The 17,017-nt window shown below is 41.6% G+C and overlaps 1 protein-coding gene across 1 annotated transcript in view; it reads right to left on the bottom strand.

The window, feature by feature from the left end:
- The window catches only part of TNNI3K (TNNI3 interacting kinase), a 146,096-nt gene extending 136,139 nt beyond the window's left edge, over window positions 1–9,957 (bottom strand). Inside the window, exons 1-5 of the mRNA XM_035122872.2 lie at window positions 9,842–9,957; window positions 9,216–9,324; window positions 3,247–3,332; window positions 2,470–2,567; window positions 1,426–1,536 (exon numbers count right to left, since the gene is read on the bottom strand). Of these exons, the coding sequence (XP_034978763.1) occupies window positions 1,426–1,536; window positions 2,470–2,567; window positions 3,247–3,332; window positions 9,216–9,324; window positions 9,842–9,881 (444 nt within the window). The 5' untranslated portion in view covers window positions 9,882–9,957. The remainder of the gene's footprint in view (window positions 1–1,425; window positions 1,537–2,469; window positions 2,568–3,246; window positions 3,333–9,215; window positions 9,325–9,841) is intronic.
- Between the last annotated feature and the right edge of the window lie 7,060 nt (window positions 9,958–17,017).

Here is a 17,017-nt window from a genome sequence, read left to right on the forward strand (position 1 = left end):
GAGCTGAGAAACGTAGGGAACAATTGGAGGCAGCTGCAGCTTGTAAGAGGTGTGGTGAGGAAGGCCGGCTGCTCCCTTCGCCAGCACTTGCAATTGCTGTGCTGAAGTGTGTGGTTGTCCTGTTCCTGATTCCAGTGGTCCTGACCTCAGCTTCTCCTGACCCCCAGTACTGATACCTGACCTCAGCTGGTTCCCAACTTGGACTGCTCCTGACTTCGGCTTCTCCTGACCTGGACTGTGGACCTAGGCTCTCTCTGCATCCGACTGCTGCCTTCATCGCGCCATCCTGTTGGCACCCTAACAGTGATCATTATGGTACGTCAAGATGGGTTTTACCACATAATCTGCTTCATCCAGGATACTGGAATTCCTCAGTTATGTAAGTGCACAATAGTACTCCTCTTATCAAAGTTTAAGGAAAGTGGAGAACGGAGGAATTCACATGGGAGGCTAATCACCGACTCTGATAAGCCTGTTACATTTTGTTTGTTGTTTAAAGGATTTTTTTTCAGACATTGAGGCATGGGAAGGAGTTCATTGTCAAAGGGGAACACACTGTCAAACGATGTAAAGGAAATCCACATAAAGCCTAGTCACGATTTCCTGCAGTGCAAACATAATGTATACTGCAATCTGAAATTATTTGCCATCACAAATGTTGAAATCCTTTCAGTTGCTTCAGAAATAATAGTGTTAGCTAGGAGAGGTGTTTCAAAATACAAAGGATGAATGACTGGTTAACAGGAGTTTGGAAAACTATGGAATTAATAACATTTAACTTCTTTTTTATGAGCGGTGAGGAAAATAATGGTTGAATAAGTTTTCAGACAGGTGAATTTTTGGAACCCTATATTTCAGTATATGACTCTGAAGGACATTCTAATGTTATGAAATGTTTCAATATACCTTTTATGCAGTAACTGTATTTATCTTACTGCAGACCATTATACAAAGACCTGAAAAGTAGGCACATTGTAGTATTTGTCCCAACACTTCTAAGACCATTTTTATACAGTGCATGAAATCAGAACGTAGTGCTGATTTTAAGCTGTCATTTCCAAATGTTCAGATTTGCTTTTTCAAACACAACTCTACAACATTTTGAAAGTGCCACATAATACCTCTAAGTGAAAGATAAACCTTAGTCACTGGTAGGTTTTCTTCTTTCAGCCTCTCCAGAAATAACTTTCATGCCTATTTTACCTTTGACCTACTACCTAACTGTTGTAGTACAGGGCTTGACAAAATTTTGGGACCTGGAAAAACTGTTGGGGTCACCACACATACACACGGCAACCAAGAAAACACCACAATGTACTCTACTGGCTGCAACAGAATGTTTCTTTCAAACCTACTTTTAATGGGTGCCTCTTCACTCTGTTCCCAACCCCTTTTGCAGTTACGCATGTAAGTGAGAAGCCATACCTCATGGTGACCAGCAATTGTAGCAATATGGAGAGCTGTAAGTGCTCCATAGCCAACTTGCTGGATGTCAGCTCCACTGTGCAACAAGGCTGTTAAAAGTTCTGCATTGTCCTGAAATGTAGAAAGTAAAGTTATTATTTAGAGAAACATAATTAAAAGGGGTTGCAGCTACCCAGTGGCAGAGATAGTGCTTTGCAGAATACAATTTTGTTCTCATTTCTCCCCAGCTGTACTTTATGAACAAAATCCTTCTGACTGCAGGAGCAAAAGTCTCCATGAAATACGGCAAGAAAGAACTAATCAGTATCAAACGTATCCCTTAAGAATGCTGGGTTCTGCAAATGAAACCTATTGCTTAATCAGTAATATATAACTCGCCATGAGTTTTCATATCATGGGGTCAAAATACAAATCAAAAAAATAGCTGTCCTATTGAAAGAGATTGCCAACAGATACTCAGGTTGTATATCTCTCAGTTATCTGACATATCAGACAATTTCCAATGAAGAAAAATTAAACCACAGGACAAGTCTCATGAAAGGCCACTTTTTACAATACATTTTGGATGCAAATACAGATACTCAGATGCAAAATGCATGTGTTTCAATTGTGTCAGTTATGAAGAGAGGTGACAACATATTTTTAAGTTCCAAACTCAGGTTACAAATTCTGGCAGCTGATAATGCTAGCTTCCAGTATGAAGTAAGTGATACCCTCCACCCCAAGATTCTTCCTCAGTTCAGATTTTAATCCAATACATAGAATAAATCAATTCCTCCTCCCTTCCCTTCAACCCGTCCCTACGCCACTCAGCCACTGCAGTTTCAAAAACATCAGGAGGGAGAAAGAGAAGGAAGACCCCCTTCTGCCCACTCCCCAGCGCTATGGCAGTAAGCCAAGCACTCAAGGAACTGAGACAACTTTATTTCTAGTGCTCTTGGCACCTGCCTTGCTGCCAAAGCCCAATTGCTGGAGAGGGGACGGCTGAAAGGGAGAAAAAGAGCGAGACCATTAACGCAATTACATACTTAGAATTCAATTTACCTTGTAAGCTGCTAAATGCAGAGCAGTAAACCCATTTCTTGTCAACCTGGATGGGCGCAGGCCTTTCAGCATAAGAGTCCTAATATGTGATTTGTTGCCTGCATAATAAATATTGGAAATGGAGGCAATTTTAAAATAAAAATATATGGTGAATTGGTTTGGAAAAACAAAACACTTCAACAGGTATTAATGCCTGCTGTGGGAAAGTTACATTGCAACTCTATGCATCTTTTCTCAGAACTCGCACTGAAGTCAATTGTGCCATAAATATAAACAAATGGCTTTTTCAGGATGACTCTTTTCAACATGGATGTTTATTTTGTAATATCTACCATCTCATTATTTGCTGATTACAATTTCTAAGGACCCTTTTTATATATTATCTGAGCAGTAGCATACTCCAAACAACTGATTTTTCACTTTCAGCACATTTAGTTATAACCATGATCAATTCCTGATTAACTGAATAATGAGGGATTTACAAAAATAAAAGGAAATTCTTCCTTAGATAAAAAAAAAAGTGCCCTTCCTACTTTAGGGTGAAATAGTGACAACTATGCAATACTCTAAGCCTGAGATTAAATCCAATCAAAATTTAAACCACTTTGTTGTTATTGTTTATAACATTCCACCTGATGCCTACATGAGATTCAACAAGAACAGTACCAAGGAGGCAAACAGATTAAAAAGTAATAACGTTCCTGCAGTTTATTAAAAAGTAAAATCATTAAATGCGCCAATAAGAGGGTTCTAAAGCATCTTAGCTGAAACACTTACCATCACAAATACAACACAAATGCAGAAGAGACAGCCCATTTTCTGTACGGTAATTTAAATTAACTTTGCTGAAGGCTTCATCGGAGCTGGGGTGGGGAAAAAAGATTGTAGAGTTTATCAGAGTTTTCATCTTTTAGCATATATCCCCCCCCCTTTTATTGGAGAAATTTATAAAGGAATAGATAATTATGATATCATAAAGGGGCAGGATTCTAACCTAATCTGTACCTCTTTCAAAATCAGAGATCCTGTTGCAAAGGGCAAGACCAGGTTTTATATATTATGCTAGGCTGCAACATAAAATATTATGTTATTGTGCCCACTGAGCTGGCAGTAGGCCTCATTGAGCTCAGTGCAACCCTAGACATGTATAGGGTTTCATTGCTCACTGTTTGCATGCGAAGGGGTTTTTTGTGCCTGAATGGTTCATAATCTATAATCTTCCTGTCAAAACAGGCCAGGTGAAACAATTTGGTTTGTTCCTGTTTTTTGAGGGATCCTCTCCGTTCACCCCATGAAGTATAATAAGCCATCACTGTTCCATCTCTCCCAACTATCCCTTTGCCTCACAATAGATAATTCAAATGGTACATTCTCTGGTTACTTTCCCATGCACTTCCACTCATGGGTCTTTCAGATAGAGCTGGCTCCATCCCCACCCCACATCACTTTCTTGTAAAGATCTGACTATTCAAAGTCTAAGTCAGGCATCCCCAAACTTCGGCCCTCCAGATGTTTTGGACTACAATTCCCACCTTCCCCGACCATTGGTCCTGTTAGCTAGGGATCCTGGGAGTTGTAGGCCAAAACATCTGGAGGGCCGCAGTTTGGGGATGCCTGGTCTAAGCCATCACTGGTGGGTGGGGTGGGGTTGCAAGATCACCCTTGTAAGCTCCATCTGCAAAGTCCTGGTGCATCCCACTGTTCACAGACTCAGTGTTGTAGAACTGTAGAGTTGAAAGGGACCACAAGGGCCGTGTAGTCCAACCGCCTGCAATGCAGGAATTTTTTTTGCCCAACATGGGACTGGAAGCCATGACCCTGAGATTGGGAGTCTCATAGTCTACTAACCGAACTATCCCATTGGTATACAGTCCCAGACCTTCTCTGGGTTGAGCAGAAAAGACATGCCTTGAGCATTTACTCATGTTCATTTGAATGCAAGTGGAATGCTTAATGCAATCATCCCAAATTGTGTGGAGGGTTCTACTCATGTCCAAGCAAACAGGAATACAAGCTCCTCCACTAAACACAGGAAATGTCAGACAGTGAGTGGACAGAGAAATGCACCCCTGCTCCCATATCCACATGCACCATGTCCAAGTTCTTGCCCTCATCCTTTTGGTGTGGCGGCCTTGAAGGACAGTGGAGGCCCTTCTAAGGCCCCAAAGTGGGGATCTCAGGTTCTGCCTCCTCTATGAACAGGAGACGTGGGTGTAAGCCTGGGCTGCCTATTAGGAGCCAGATCCTAGCCTGCACCTGGGATTTGCAAATTAGGGTGCAGGCTTGGACATAGGATAGGCCAGGGGGTGGAGCCGACAGAACAGGTAGGCTTCTCTCAGGTCCACTCCCTGGCCATTTAAATGGCTCACAAGTCCAAACGGCCAGATGGAAAGCCAACACACACACACACACACACAATGGCCTGGGATTACCTACCCCTGCCATGTATAGTTCAATAGAAACAATTCAACACCTACAATATTGCACATCTACACACACGTTATGGTTCTCCTGGATTGTACCACTAGTACATATCACAAAACATATCTTTGAATGCTATCCTGGGAGAGAGAAATCACATAGGTGGTCTATAGAGGGGCAGGTGGTCTTTCAAGTAACCTGGTATCTTGAGTTATTGCAGAGCAATACAAACATAAAAAATGCTTTAAAAATGAATGTAATTTCAAACTATCATTTCTGAGCTTTGCTTCTGAAATGGTAGGATTTGAATTTCGTTAATCCACATTTAGAATCATTTGCAAGCTTTCCATTATGAGTTGCCATTAACCTGAAGTACAGCATTTCCGTTTTTCATACATGCAATTAAAAAGAGTTTCATTTTAAGCCACAGCAATCCTTAGAGAGAAATGCAATTTTCTCCATTTTTTTTTACACTTTCTGTACTAATAGCATTGCAAACGTGAGCATGTCGAACTCTCCAGCCACTGAATACCACTTACTGCAAAACACAATGTATATTCTTCCTTTTCTCCTACAGTTTTTGGTATGCCATGGTACAACCTGATGATTTCATAAGGACATATGTGGATTAAGTGAATAATTAAAATGAAGCCATTGTTTCCAATGCATTTCTAATACTATGTCCCTTAAACAAGATAAAGAGCCACACTGCCTCATTAAAAAAATGAGATGTGGCATTTGCACCTGATGCAAACATCTTTTTGGGAAAATGCAGGGTATACTAAAAAAAAGAAGAAGTTACAGAATCCGCAGTTTTATGATTCATTAACTATGCTTGCTGACCTCTTTTCTACCACTGTATGTCAGAGAAGCAAAATAGAATTCATTAATAAAAATAGAAAAACTGGCAATAGATATGTAAACTGAGCTTTGCCAACTTCCTCAACAACTAAAAATAAATACACAATGCACATTATTATATTACAGGTAATTTGACCAGATGCTTTCCCCAGACCTCCTTCTCTCAAGTTGTAGGGCTATAATGTTATGGGAAAGGAGCAATAATTAGCAAGATTTTATCAGCAGGCTTGAAAAAGCATTGTAAAGTCGACTTAGAAAATTGCTGCTGCTTGCAGTGTGCCGGAAATACTTTAGGATGAAGGAGAATTTTTTTAAAAAAGAGTTGAGAATAATCTTTTTTCCCCTTCTATTTTTTTTTTACTTGCACATAGTTTTTTGAACATTACCTCTTTGGCAATAGGTCAGGTATGTTTCTAAAAACCTGTCTCTCCTTTTGTCTTCAATGAGCCTCTTACTATTCCTCTGAGTATTCTGCAGTGTAATCTGAAAAGCTGCACTGTAATTAAGAAAAGGTAGTAACAAGATTTGCAGTGAGTGATTTTCATCCCACTGAGGCTCGGAAATATTTTTTTTTTGCTATTGCTGTCAGAGTGGGTGAGGGCAATTGTTCAGCATCAATGGCCAGATGAAGCAGAGAGGCGAGCCGGGTGGAGCAGCCAATCTGCATAATTACATTCTTGTAACCAACACAGAAAATCAGTTGCATGAATATGGTTGATGTCAACCTACAGCTTGTGGGCAAGTTTGCATATTTTGTGATATTTTTATCCTGGAATGCCTTCAAATTCTCAGCTTAAAAATACGACTACTACTACTACTACTACTACTACTGTCTGGTCATATAACTTACCTATCAGTTTCTGGGCTACAGCACATCTCATTTTTAATCTTGGCAGAGGAGGAAACTTTTTTTTTGCATGCTGGAATACTTTTAAAAGGTCTGAAAGTATGGTTGTCACCTTTTATGTTGAGCATGGATGCAACAGAGAAGAGAGCAAACAGAAGTATAGCATCCATATCAAGGGAAGTAATAATACCACTCTATTTTGCCTTGGTCAGACCACACCTGGAATCATAGAATCAGAGTTGGAAGAGACCACAAGGGCCATCCAGTCCAACCCCCTGCCAAGCAGGAAACACCATCAAAGCATTCCTGACAGATGGCTGTCAAGCCTCTGCTTAAAGACCTCCAAAGAAGGAGACTCCACCACACTCCTTGGTAGCAAATTCCACTGCCGAACAGCTCTTACTGTCAGGAAGTTCTTCCCAGTGTTTAGGTGGAATCTTCTTTCTTGTGGTTTGATTCCATTGCTCCATGTCCACTTCTCTGGAGCAGCAGAAAACAACCTTTCACCTTCTTGCATATGACATCCTTTTATATATTTGAACATGGCTATCATATCACCCCTTAACCTTCTCTTCTCCAGGCTAAACATACCCAGCTCCCTAAGCCGTTCCTCATAAGGCATCGTTTCCAGGCCTTTGACCCTTTTGGTTGCCCTCCTCTGGACACGTTCCAGCTTGTCAGTATCCTTCTTGAACTGTGGTGCCCAGAACTGGACACAGTACTCCAGGTGAGGTCTGACCAGAGCGGAATACAGTGGTACTATTACTTCCCTTGATCTAGATGCTATACTCCTATTTATGCAGCCCAGAATTGCATTGGCTTTTTTAGTTGCTGCATCACACTGTTGACTCATGTCAAGTTTGTGGTCTACCAAGACTCCTACTATGTTCAATTCTGGGTACCCCGATTTAGGAAGGATATTGACAAGCTGGAACGTGTGCAGAAGAGAGCAACGAATGATAAAGGGTCTGGAAGTCAAGCCTTATGAGGAACGGTTGAAGGAACTGGGAACGTTTAGCCTGGAAAAGAGGAAACTGAGAGGAGATATGATGTCATCTTCAAATATCTCAAGGGCACTCACGTGGAATATGGAGCAAGCTTGTTTTCTCCTGCTCTGGAGGGTAGGACTCAAACCAATGGCTACAGGTTACAAGAAAGATTTTGACTAAACAATTCAGGAGGAACTTTCTGACAGTAAGAGCTGTTAGACAGTGGAATGGACTTCCATGAGCCTTGGAGGCTTTTAAGCAGAGGTTGGATAACCATGGGTGCTTTAGCTGAGATTCCTGCATTGCAGGCATAGCTGTCAAGTTTTCCCTTTTCTCACGAGGAAGCCTATTCAGCATAAGGGAATTTCCCTTAAAAAAGGGGGGAGAACTTGACAGCTATGATTGCAGGGCGTTGGACTAGATGACCCTGTGGAACACCCTCCCAGCAGATATCAAGGCAATAAGCAACTATTTTACTTTTAAAAGACAACTGAAGGCGGCCCTGTTTAGGGAAGTTTTTAATGTTTTAATGATGCTGTATTGTTTTTAATATTTGGTTGGATGGGCGGGGTATAAATAATAAATTATTATTATTGTTGTTATTGTTGTTATTTTAAGGCCTCTTGCAACTCTACCGTTCTGATTTTATGAAATGTGACTGCTCCAAACTGTTCAGCTTTGTCTTCTTTTTTGGGGGGGGGGGGGGAGAAGCTGTACTGAGAGACCAGGGAACATCACTGGCTTCTGCTCTGGACCAAAGCAGCAAGAGAAACTCCAGGGTTGTGATCAGTGCTTTTTTCCTTCAAAAATATTTAGGGGTACTCTCCTTTTCCTACTTATATTGAAATACTGCCCCTCAATGAGGCCAAACTTAGATTCACCCTGCGTTCCCCCAGAAAAAACAAACACTGGTTGTAATGTTCTGCTTTAAGTGCTTGTTGGCATCCGGGAGACAATACAGGAGCGCACCTGGGGGGGGGGAGTGAAGTCAAGTTGTTAGAAGGTTGCAGCACCTGCTGTGGGCTATAGACACCGATAAGGGAGAGGCTTGGTTTTTTTTGCAGCTGGGGCACATGAAGGTTGTGCACCATGGCATTTGGTCTCTCTGCAAATACAGTCACCCCTCCAACTTCCCACTCTTTCAAACCACAGGCAAGAGTTGTTGAATAGTGCATAAAAACGCTAGTATAGAAATGAATTACAACCACTTCCAGTCCCATCTAGTCACTTACTGTCAGTGACTGGCGTGGATTCTCCCCACACACCCAAAGAAAACTACACCTCGGGGCATATCAAAAGGTCAGCCTAGCTGAATTGCTTCTGCAAGCCCCTCCCTAGTCCAACCCAGTGTTCAACTGCATACTGAACCCTTGTGCTCTATTTACTGTCATGAAGATGCAATTTAACACACACGTACGTATATTTTCCACACAAACTTGAACATGTGCATAAACCATCAAACAATTTGCATAATATGCAATATCCAGATTTGTTAAACTAATATGGCAGTCTCAAACACACAACAGTTATCTGGATGCCAAGTATGTATCACCAAACATAGCACTAGACAGATTTGCTTTGTTGTTGTTTTTAAATAGATGGGTAAACAATGCTGGTAGATAATTTACCTGAAGACATGCTTCAGTTCTGCAAACTCCTTTTCTTTGATTAAGAGGTCATCTTCTAATCTTTCAATGATTATAGCATATGATTCGCTCACTTTTTTCTTCCATTCATCTAAAAGGAAAAACAACAACAACCAGGTTTAGAGGGAATCTTGGCTTTAAATACATTTAAAATAGAATTTCAACTTTATTTCCTTCTCCAGGTCATTCTGTGCTATTACATAATAACCTGAGCTGGGTGGACGGATTTTCTTTTTACACATTTTTTAGAACATTTAAAAAAAACATTTTAATAAAGAAGCACAAAAGTAGAAAAGGATAATTGTTGACATTTAGTTCTTAATATTATTTGATATCCTGTCTTGAGAGAGTAGAATGAAGGAATAGGTTCTTTTCAGGAAACCCACCAATATATATGTACACAACACACACAATATTTGAAGAAGTTTGCTCATTTTTCTGTAGCCTTGATTTCAATCTAAAAGCAAGTCTGATTTCAGTCATAGTATTTTTCAGTTAGATTACTGACAACAAAACACCTTTCACTTGAACTTCACAGTAAATTAGAGAAGATTTCTTCATGAATCATTTACAATATATTTCCTTTAAAAAGAAGCAAGATTAATTACCAGTGCAAGTTTGAGTTGGTCTAGATTTATAGTTCCCCATTTGTTCAAGATGACTTCTTTGTTTCAGCAAAGTTCTTGTGGTAATATTACTCCTTGTTCAAGAGCACTGACAGACCCACAAAGGAAAAAAAAAAAGAGAAGACTTTGATAGTCTTGTACCTAAAAATAAACTCTGTGCCAAATGGAATGTCATGCAACAATGGCACAGAGCAAAACAGTGCGCACTCTCTCAAGTGTAGAACAAAAAAGGTAACTAATCATACTGTTGAAATACACTCCCGGGGGTGGGGTGGGGATTGCAAATAATTTTATAGAAATATTTGCTTACCCCTCTATTAAATGCATAGGCGTATTTAGAAATGCATTACCAACCGGCTTCCTGTTCAGAAATGCAAGTATAAGAACACATGGCTTCAGGGGTTCAAACCCACAGGACCCCATGTAAACAACCTTATACTGACAGTAACCTCAGAGAGTATGGCTTTCTTCACAGAATCACTGAGCTGCAAACTATTGGAGTGGTCGTCCAGTCCAGTGGGTATCAAAATTCCCAAGAGAGCCTTTTCCTTTCCACTTTATTTTGCCTGCTGATGAGGATGTCTGCATGTGTCTGGCAGAATTCTCGCACGTTGCAGTGGTGTGTTGCAGGAACCACAAGCAGTGATAGATCCAAACTAGGCAAGGTGTGGGAGATGTGCAATTGGATCTCTTGACATTTCATTTCATTATTATTTTTTAAAGAGCTACAGCCACACCACATCCATGCACACGAGACTTGGATCAGAGCTACAGTACTAGAAGGGAAATGAGCTCTTTCCCCATTTCTAGTCTTTCCCCATCCACCCAAAAGGTTAAGTAGTAAATGGGAGCTTTGAGATAAAAAATATAGGTTTAAATGGAAATGTGGCAAAAAGCATACAATTTTAAGGCACAGGTAGATTCCTTCCCCAGCCCCCAGATTAACAACCCACTGTAACCACCACCACTAAATCCATGCCACAGATTCTATAGCTTTGGATGCCTGGAGTAATTTAGGCAGTCCACTGATCAGCAGGCAAAGCCTATTATTCCCAGTTGATTATTTCATAATGAATAACCTAGATGCTAGCTTTGATCTTCCCTTCAAAGAACTGCCCTTTGTGCACCATACTAATGTAGAAGCACCCTTTGACCACCCTTTCTTCTTTCCCCCTTTCTCTTCTATTAAAAACACGTTAGCCGAAAAGATCTTGAGCTCCCATGTGATGCTCTACCCTGAAGTAGGATGGTTTCAAATGAGTTGAGGAAAAAAGCAAGTGGGATATTAGGACTTAGTTGTGCCACCTGAAAATATAATAGAATGGCATCCTCTCCCACTTTGAGATTCCTGCATTGTTCTTAAATGGAAGCTGGTAAACCATAGTAATTACTTTGAGGGTACAAATTACTTTGTATCTAGTAAAATTGTCTCAGTAGACATCCAGCTGACATAGTCAGAATCCTGTTCTCAAATGATCAAATAACTTATTGCAATGGAAGTTACATAGATTGGCATCCACTTTTATTCCTTTAAGCAAAGTCGCTATTTGACATATTGGGTATTTTGTCCAGTGGGTCACATGACAGCTTCAGGGGCATAAGCAAATTGCATCAGGAAATTGGCATGTGTGGCTAATCCTCCTCCTTTAGTACAGAGACCACAGTCCATATAACATAAGCATAAACATAGGCAGGCCGTGTCCACACTAAACTAGCATGACTTAAACAAGCCTCAGGCTTACACGCTTCTTTGTCTTCTGTTTTCAAGTTGGCTTATTTCAAACAAACTATCATTAATATGAAACACACTTTGTCATTTTGCATGAAATTACAAAACCAAGTTTGTGGGGAAATGGAAGCAAAATCCAGGAAACTCTTCCATATCCCTGAAGCTCATCGACACCAAGCTAGACCATTGCTTGGCATAATACTGAAATTCAGCCATTGTAGTTGATTTTTAATTTTAAAGAAAACTCTGGCAGATATTATCAGAGACCCTCCACTTCTTGCGTCGTTTGACCCTCAGTTCATGAGATGCATTGATCAAAACTGATGGGCTTAGCAAACAACACAAGCAAACAGAGAATGTGATCTGGAATGCACCCAACACTTGCACCTGTACCTTGCCAGAGGTCAGTAAAGATGAGCAAGTGTCCCGAACCCCTGGCTTACCTGGCAGCAAGTCAACATGTCAAGACCCAAGGGTCAATCTATGCAAGCAAAATCCAGAGTCTAAAGTCCTAATTCCAAGGTCCAAAGGACAGGGAACATAGTCCAGGGTTAATCCAAGTCTGAAGTCCAGCAGTCAGAACACAATCCAGAATCAAACCTGAAGCACAGCCCCATAGGAGTATCACAACTAAGGTCCACCACCATGGGCGGTTGAGCAGACACAGCGCCTCAGCTCTGCTTCCCTTTTGTACTTTGCATGCTGATTGCAGCATCTGGGCTTGATGAGGCATGCAACCCTCACCTGCTCCAAGCCTACTCCAGCTGAGGAATCACACATCTCCCAGAGCTAGCAAGCCCCACCTGGCCAGTTAGGGAGATGGGCTGCGGGCCCTTGCCTGCCTCAGCCCCCTACAGCACCCCTCCTGCTGCTGCTTCTTTCTATGCCTCAGAGCCAGGCACTCCTCTGGCTCTGGTGATGGGTCCTGCTGCTCTCGTTCCTGTGTACAGACCCCCATCCTCTCGCCATCATCTGTCATCCTGTGAGTACTTCCTTCCTCATCCATCATCTGCTTGTCCCAGCTACACCCCTTGTCAGGATCCTCTTCCTCCTCCCTGTCATCCTGCCAGTTCTTGAAGTTTCTTGATGCCATCTACTATAGGGGTAGGAAGTTGTCAGGGCTGTGGTGTTTACTTTTTACTTGGATCCTGAAGTCCACCAAGGGGAATGAGGTACACAATTGTGTCTTAGGGGGAATAGACATACAGTAAGTTAGACATACGTTGCCTCTGAACACTTGCTCAGCTCTATACAAGAATTTGTTTTCAGTACCAGAAATGAAAATGCAGTCCTTTCTTTTTATTTTTTATATTTTAAATCGTCTCCTAGTTTTCTCCACAAGTAGCCTATTGGAAACAGCAGTTAAGATATCTCTGACAAATGTCAAATGACAAATGTACCTCAGCCACCGGATACCTTCCAGAAGATCGCAAAATGCCGTCTACCTACCTCATATCTAGCAGTAGAAACATTCATCCATATACCCTGTACATGCAGAGTGTATTCTTTGTGGCCCTGCACAGACATGGTTTCAAATCAGGCCAATCTCTTGTAAATTTGGTTCTGCTAGCAGATATGCAGTGTGGTGGATTCTGCATGTTACATGTTCCACTTTAATACCGTAAGAGGAGGAAAGTAACTTGGCTATCTCGCAAAGCGGGTGGGGCAATGAATTAAAAGCAAGCGTTTTCCCCCATTTGTTTGTTGGGTTCGGAATTCTACCAGCATTCTCTTGTAGGTTCAGAGACTGACATTCTCAACCATTTTCTTTCCACAATATTTTATTCATTCACATATTTTCATTCATGAATCTTTTGTTTGTCTCTTTACTATTTTATGCTGGCATACATAATTAAATATTAAAAATGACAACGGTCAAGGTTAGAAGGTATTGACCTTGAGAGTAGCTTCTGAGGAAAGCTTTCACCTCAAAGTTTCCAACCAAGATAAATACAGTGGTACCTCGGGTTAAGAACTTAATTTGTTCTGGAGGTCCATTCTTAACCTGAAACTGTTCTTAACCTGAGGTACCACTTTAGCTAATAGGGCCTCCCGCTGCTGCCGCGCCGCCGGAGCACAATTTCTGTTCTCATCCTGAAGCAAATTTCTTAACCTGAGGTACTATTTCTGGGTTATCAGAGTCTGTAACCTGAAGTGTCTGTAACCTGAGGTACCACTGTATGTGCTTTCAGTATTACACCACTTCTAAAGGTAAACAGGACCGTGCTTCTTTAACAGCATGTGTTTCACAAAACAAGTGCACCATTATTTTAATACTTTATTGCTCATAAACCAAGGGCAACATTTAAAAAAAAACAGAAAAAGGAAAAAAATCCTTTTAGTTGCTTTTTGAAACATTTGAAAGGGAGAGCGAGGGAGAGGATATGGAACGTATACCCAACACCTTGTTGCTAGGCAACTTGAAGAGTTATTAATTTAGCACCATAATGCCTGTCTATTTTCACTGATTGTATTAGCTTAATAAACATATTAAAGTGCATTTGTACTGATGCAACTGTTGCCAAGGCCAGGACTGTTGCCCCCGGCAACTGTTCCATTCCACATCTCAGACTCCAGAGAAGATCACAGGAGTCGGAAGGTTCTTTTCACCTTGGCACAATTTATTGACAAGTCTAACATGCACAGTCTGTATTCTGTTATCCAGAGGCTGCCAGCCTTTGATCCAAAGCTTTCTACACCATGCATTTGCATCACCTCAAGACAAGCATTTTTCGGCTTAGCTCAACATTGCTCTTGACCTTGTTCCCTCTAGCTAGGTCCACAACAGGGCTCTCTAACCTCACTGGTAGTCAATTTGCTGAGCAGCCCAGAACAACGTTTGAGTTGAGCTTTTAGATATTTGCTGTGTATTAATATATGCTTGGAGTATCTGCTCTCATTTGCAGTCTGGTACTGTTGACAGTGGGTTGGCTTCAGAGGTGCTGGAGGAAGCCACTGCCATCAAGAGAAGGGCAATTCCAGACTTTACACATGATCCTTACAAGAGACTAGACAACTGAAATCCTGTTGTTGTTGTTGTTGTTTGTTTGTTTGTTTGTTTTTAGTACAAGCCATTGTTAAAGTGTACAAGCACAAGGTCATGTCCGAAGGTACTGCGAGACATTGCAAGATGTGAGCTTGTCTGTATTGCACAGTCTTTCACTATGGTAGCTCTTGTACAAGAGTTTGCAGAATTGCCCCACTGCAAGAATTCCCTCCAGTGGAACTTGTCCAATATGCTTGCTACTATCCTGGGAAAGCCAGATACAATAAGGATTCTGTATATATTATATATATGACAGAGTATAACTTTATATGTTTTTGAAGGCATGAAGCAGAGAAAGTCACATGATGTACTTTAAGCAGATGAGTGGCAGCCCTTAAATGGTTCTGCTGTTTGTACTGCAGGAGAAACTGCTTCAGCTGGAAGACTTTTGCTTCCAGCTGGATTCACATCTTGTTGGGGTGCATGGGGTGTTAGGGAGGAATAGTACCTCTGGTGAGGGGCACTTCGTACTCCTGGGGTGGTTGGTCCACCTTTGGCCCCCACCCTGCACTCAGCTCTCACCTGTGGCTCCTAGAAGCTGTCAGCATGCAACAGAGGCCACACCCTGGGAATGGTTTTGACTGACCAGCTAAACCAGGTGTTGGTAGCCAATGGGTATCAAACCAGCTGTGAGTTAGGGATTTCCCCTGCATGCAAAGACAGGCTCTGGCAGATTGAGTGGATGAGACCAAACTGTAGAGGGAAGCAAGGGGCAGGTGGGTCTCATCAACCTGGGAAGGTACCTACCTAGCAGAAGGATAACCCTGATCCTAAACCTCTGCTATCTTGTGGGATATCTTTGGGAGAAGAAAAGGCGAAGGAGTAAACCCTACACAATCCGGAGTGGGGTCCCTAAAACAGTTGGATGGCATCTTGTACACCTCCTCCCGGAAAGCTGGTGCCAAACATGTTGCTCTGCTTTCCTTTGGATCAGTGAGGCCAAGAGAGGAGTCTGATTGTCTGGGCAGCCCAGGACCTCCTGCCCAGTCTTGCGACCCAGGGAGGTCACAAGTGGATGCCAATGATAACTGAAGCTACTGTTGAGTTTGCATCTTAGATTACTGATATGATTTGGTAGCTCGCTCAGAAGCTGCAGGTGGCGCAGAACACAGCAGTTAGAATGCTGAGAGGGGTACATCACACTGGTAGTAAAAAGAACTGCATTGGCTACCTGTTAGCTGAAAACCCATGTTCTGGGCCTACTTATTAAAATCTAAAGGAGCAATGGGAAACGGGTCAATGTGCTGCATCTCCCCCACAGTGCTGCCCACTTGCTAATAACCTGACATCAAGGGGACAGCAGGTGATCACTTCAAAGGGGTTTGCTCTCAGTGCCAATCAGTTGAAGCCCCGATAGCCAAAATATAAATCTCCACATTCAGGAAGAGTACAACTTTTTGATCCTGTAGGCAATTGTAAAGAAAGGGGTGTCACCATCAGACTCTTCTTCCTCTACCATCCTCTTCCTAGTGACATCTGCTTAGACACTGTAGGATAATGAGTGCTAAACTAGAGAGGTCTTTGGCCTACTTTGGGCATCAAGGCAATTATTATTAGAAGATAAGGAGAATGGAAATGAGGTCATCACAATTGTCTTGGGTATTCTTACAGGCAGCCCTGAAGCAGCATGCTCCCCCACTGGTTGAGATCTTTTCAGGAAACAGTTAATGCACATTTCAATTAAAAACTAGGCCATTTTTAAATAAATATTTATTAGCAATATTTGTTCTTGGAAATATCTTCAAAAAGGAGTTTAAGGACTATAAACCCATATACAGTTGTTTGATCAATGTTTTAAAAGCTTCATTTGTTTTTGAAAATATATAGCTGGCAGACCAAGTTTTATAAACAAGCCAGATGCTGAATTTCTTCCTTTGTGCTTTCATTTTGGTTAAAACAATGCTTCACACGACGTCAACAGAGAATGGGGTCTTGTAATGTTACCTTTATCTTAATGTAAATCCTTTCTACTCAGATACTCACTCTATCCGTCCTTTGCATGGATAAGATGTGATTCCAGCTTCATTTTGATACTGTCCCAATTATAATCTGGTGCGTCAAAGACCTTTGAAATGAAACACATTATTATGGAACTGATATACACAGAATCAATACCTCATATAACTAAACAGGTGCCTACAACATCTCCACAGTGCTGACAGATTAGTGTGCAAAATGGCCTTCCTGCTATTTTTGTTACTGCTCCATGAGAATGGCATTTGCACAGGGATTAATCTTCCACATGCCATCCACTAAGCTGGCAGAAAAACTAGTGCTGTGTCTGTTAGTTGGGGGCTGAGAAACAAGGAGAGAAGGGAACTAGCAAGCTTTTCTGTGACACATATATTCCCTCTCCAAGTCAACAGATTTTCCTTTGATATCC

The sequence above is a fragment of the Zootoca vivipara genome, chromosome 7 (genome assembly GCF_963506605.1).
Source record: "Zootoca vivipara chromosome 7, rZooViv1.1, whole genome shotgun sequence".
Lineage (NCBI taxonomy): Eukaryota > Metazoa > Chordata > Lepidosauria > Squamata > Lacertidae > Zootoca > Zootoca vivipara.